This window comes from Pinus tabuliformis, chromosome 1_2 (assembly GCF_031772625.1).
Source record: "Pinus tabuliformis cultivar Carrire ecotype Pingquan chromosome 1_2, CPIR1, whole genome shotgun sequence".
NCBI classification, from domain to species: Eukaryota; Viridiplantae; Streptophyta; class Pinopsida; order Pinales; family Pinaceae; genus Pinus; species Pinus tabuliformis.
The window spans coordinates 875,111,469-875,116,355 of record NC_142298.1 but is presented as its reverse complement, the minus strand read 5'-3'; the positions used below and the strand labels follow the sequence as shown (position 1 = coordinate 875,116,355).

Below are 4,887 nucleotides of genomic sequence, written 5' to 3'. Positions count from 1 at the left end.
GAAAGGCATAAATGTTATAAAGGAAGCATTTGCGAAGCTAGAGGGGCATCTGGTGGAATCACCACCATTTGGAATCAGGATGAATGGAATAGCGAAGCTGATTTAATAGAACAGCACTGGATAAAAACAGTATTGAGAAATAACATGAGCAAACAACAGATTGTCATTTTTAATGTTTATGTTCCCGATCACTACAGGGATAAAGAAATTTGTTGGGACTCTCTCAGTAAAATCATAATGGAAGAAAATAACAGTAACATCATCTTAGGAGGTGACTTCAACTTAATCTTGCATGCCAATGAAAAGCGTGGGGGAAGCTTTATGCCAGATCCTTCCAGAAATCAAATGGAAAATATAATGCAAAGTGGTGACTTGATAGATATCATTCCAAAAAATCGAAAATATACATGGAGAAACCGTAGACTGGGCAGTAGTAATATAATGGAGAGGCTGGACCAGTTCTTGGTCAACATCTCCCTTCTCTCAACTTTCTCAGTTGTCAATTCCTCCATTTTGCCCTTTGCTGCTTCAGATCACTACCCAATCACTCTAGCAATGGAAATACACTGCCCCCTCGGTCCGCTTCCATTCAAATATAATCATATATGGAGCGATTATCAAGCAGCCAGAAACATCATTCAACACACCTGGGGTCAACATATTGAAGGATACCCAGGGTTCATATGGGAGAACAAGCTAAGAAATGTGCAAAAAGCGCTCAAGAACTGGGCCAAAACACAATACAATGAACCTGAAGGGGAAAAACGTGAGCTGAAATCCAAAATCGCAGACCTTCAATGCGCAATAGAACAAAAGGAGTATTTCCAGAATGAAAAAGCACAAGAAGAAAAACTTTACAATCAGCTGAGCAGAATCAAAAGAGAGGAGGAAGAAAAATGGTGCATTAAGTCAAGGCAAATCTGGCTGGAGAGCAGGGATAAGAACACCTCCTTTTTTAACAAACAAGCCACTGCAAGACAAATCAAAAATACCATAACAGCCATCGTAGACAGTGCAGGGACCCAACATACTGAACAAGCAAATATCAAAAGGGCTGCCACAGACCATTTTAAGGAACTCTTAACTGAAACAAAGGAGGAAAAACTCTATGATGACCTACTACAACATTTGCCAACCAAAGTCACAGCTGATTTGAATAAAAATTTGATAGAAGAAATAAAAGAGAAAGAAATAGTGGAAGCAATCTGGAGCCTTAAGCCCAACAAGGCACCTGAACCTGATGGATTCCCAATTTGCTTTTATAGAGAATACTGGGAGCTGATAAAAAAGGATCTCATCAAATACTTCAAGTGGATATAGAGAAAAGGGAAAATAGGAGGTTATACAAACTCTACTCATCTGGCCCTCATTCCTAAGGAGAACCGCCCTTCTAATTTCTCTCGCTTCAGGCCTATATCATTATGCAATTCTTCATACACAATCTTCACTAAAATCATAGCCTCTCGTCTCAAGCCTCTCCTTCCGATGCTAATCTCTGAAAACCAAGGAGGCTTTATGGCTAATAGACAAATTTCAGACTCTATTCTTTTGGTTCAGGAAGCCATACATTCAAGCCATGTAAGGAATGAAAAAGGATTTATTTTGAAATTATACTTGGCCAATGCCTTTGACAGGGTAAGGTATTCCTTCCTATTTTCAGTTCTTTAGAGAATGGGCTTCTCTCCTCTCCTTCTTAATACCATAAGACCCTGTATCTCTGGCCCATGGATTGCCCCCCTCATCAATGGCAGACCTGGGCCTTCCTTTCAATCCTCAAGAGGATTAAGACAAGGCTGCCCCTTATCCCCATATCTCTTCATCCTCATGGCAGAATCATTCAGTTGTGCGCTTGATCATAAGAGACAGTCAGGCCTCATTACTGGCATTAAGTTTGAAGATGGCATTAAAAATATAAATCACTCACAATTTGCTGATGATACCCTATTGCTAGGGGGGGCGACCACCATTATAGCACGAAGATTCAAATCCCTGTTAGATAAATTCATGAGATACTTAGGGGGTCAAATTAATCATCTCAAAAGCTGCATTTATGGATGGAATGCTTCATCTCAAATGATCCACAACATTGCCAACATTTTTGGTGTCCCCTGTAAGTTAAATTGGGGCAGTTTCAGTTACTTGGGAATGCCGGTAAGCGTAGGGAATGCAAAGGCAGGTGTTTGGGATGTAACATTAGACAAAATGAAAAGGAAAGTTCAGAAATGGGGAACTTTGTGGCTCAATCCAGCTGGGCGACAGGTGCTACTAAAATCAGGCCTTTCCTCTCTTCCCATCTATCAATTCTCCCTGGCTCAAGCTCCAGCTTCATTCCATTGTAAAATGGATAGTGTTCTCAGGTTCTTTCTCTGGCAGGGAGGCAAGAATGAAAATAAAAAATTCAACTTAGTAAAATGGAAACAGGTCATCGAAATTCAAGAGAAAGGAGGTCTTGGCATAAGATCCCCATCACTCATGAATTTAGCTTTTGGTGGAAAGATGATCTGGAGACTTTTGGACAATCAAACAACATGGTGGAAAAAAGTCCTGGAGGCAAAATACCTCAACCAGTCAAGGCAACATCTACTCACATCCGAGATCCCCAGTAGAAATTGTACAAAGATATGGAAGCTTTGTAAAAAAGCCATTGCATTCATGGCGCAAAATGTCTCCAAAGTGCCAAAAGGAGGTGCAACTGTGAACATCGGTTCGGATAAAATCATGGGGAACCCACCCATAAACAGTCACCCAGGTATGAATCCTATAATCCTTTATTTACAAAGCAAAGGTATATTTAATTTAGGCCAAATCTCTCAATGGAATGCAACAACCAATGTTTGGATTCGCTGGAAATTTCCTCCCATCCCCCATCAACTTAAAGGAAGCTTTGATTCTTTTTGCAACCACCTGCACAGTATTGCGCCCACCATCAAAACCGATAATGACGAGTTCAGATGGGATCCATGTTATAGACATTTTTGTGCCTTACAACTATAAGCATGAAATGTCCATAAACCAAGGGATCCTAAGTCCCTAAAAGTGTTGTTCCAGCTCCTAAAGAAGCAAGGTCAACAAATTACAGCTTCTCCCAGAAGTTCTCCACCAGAAACTGCTCAAAACTAGTCAAATCAGGATCATTTCAGATGCTCCACTAGCTAGCTGCGTTGCAAAGCACCCAAATACACTGGCTAGGTGCGTTGCAACGCACTTGAATGCACTACCAGGGTGCGTTGAGCGGGAAATGACAAGTGGCAGAGTCATTCCACGAGGTGGAGAGACAATGGAAGCTTCCAGAATCTTCTCCAATGACACTTGCCTCACTGAATTCGACCAGTGATGAGTAAGAGGCTCTCAGTCTCCAAGTGGAAGCAAGAACTGACAGAGAGAAGCCACTAATCAATTCATGAGTTGACTCATCCTCTTTGCATACATCTATATATGGATCCCTCACCAAGAGATCCAGGAGGCTGGAATTTTGTACATTGCAGAGAATTGCTGTTGGTTTTGTGATAGATATCAGAGTATTGGGTGATTTATGCTTTGTTAGAGGTGAAGAAGGGATTCTATGATGGGAGGTTGATGCTGGATCAGGAATCATCGGTTGTAACTCCTCCTGGATCTTCTTTTTTTATCAATAAAACTATTTGAGTTTCTCCTACATGCTTGTATATCATTGATGTGTGTTATATTTGTATGTTTAGCTTAAATCTGATCCTAAGCTTTTTATGAACATAAATCCATGTCTTTGTGTAGTTTCTCTCTTCTGTGAACTTGCAGGAACTTGGTGACGCTGGGCAAGTGAGGGAGTGGATAGCTGGGAGCTGCCAAAGAGAAGAGAGATTGGATCAAAGGACTAGCGCAAGACACAGGTTGGTTCATCCTATTCATCTTCATTTATAGTTCATAAAGGAGAATACAAGAATAGTTTTCCCTGTTTGTTTCTGAGGTCTCTGTCACAACCCAGTGGGATAGGGTCGTTCTGAATAGACACTTTTCCTGAAAACAAAATGGCGACTCCGCTGGGGAGCGTGTCTAGTTAGTTAGTTTGTGTTTCTATTGTTGTTCATCTCATAAACTTAAGAGTAGCGAATCGAACTGCATTTGCCATTTACAAATGCAAAGTAGACATCTGCTACTCTAGTCCATTCATTGGATCTGTTTATGATCTGAACAGCTGATTCATAAATGATCTGATCACCCTTTGTGATAGCTCATAAACCTCTTGTAAATCAACCCTCTGATTGTACATTACTGATTGCTTTTACCCGGCCAAAAACCATAGATTAAACTGCAAACCGTGACCCAGAACCCAGAGAGAATTCTCGTTTCTGCTCCAGCGCAGGCTCTGTGAAGAGACTCTGCATTTCAGCGCAGTTCCCGAGAGGGCTACCTGCGTTGCAATTCAGTTTCTCTGTGTAGCAGGTGCGTTGATCAGCCTAGCCCTGCCTAGCTGAGGTTCTTTGCTCACTTTTTCCAGTTTTGCCTCTGATTTTTGCAGCCTGTGATCAGTGTGTTTGTCTGTTTAAAAGCCCCTTTTATTTGGCTTAATTCCGCCTCAGTTGTATAAAAGAAACTGTATTTGTTTTTGTGTGTTTGTTGCGTCATTTACAGTTTCCCTTTGCAAAAGTAAACTAGTCATACTGTCGTCCTTGGATTTAGATCTGTCGTGAGTGTCGATTTTGATCTTATGAGAAAGTTTATTTGCTGTTGACAGTCGATTGTGCTTTTACTTTTGCATTTGGCTTGAATTTGTGAATTTCTAGTGTCGAAACAAGTGTTTACTTCAAAATCATAAAGTGTCGTAATCGTCTCTACCTTTTGATTTCCAAAAGAAGCTTGTTTGTGTTTTTCACTTGAAAGCAAATTCAAATTTGTACAACAACTTTCTTT

At 40.7% G+C, this 4,887-nt stretch overlaps 1 protein-coding gene across 1 annotated transcript; it reads left to right on the top strand.

The window, feature by feature from the left end:
- Window positions 1-237: 237 nt before the first annotated feature.
- LOC149208749 (uncharacterized) lies at window positions 238-1,320 on the top strand. Its single transcript, XM_089398409.1, has one exon. It carries the CDS (start codon window positions 238-240, stop codon window positions 1,318-1,320), a length of 1,083 nt encoding a protein of 360 aa, XP_089254535.1.
- The last annotated feature ends 3,567 nt before the right edge of the window (window positions 1,321-4,887 follow it).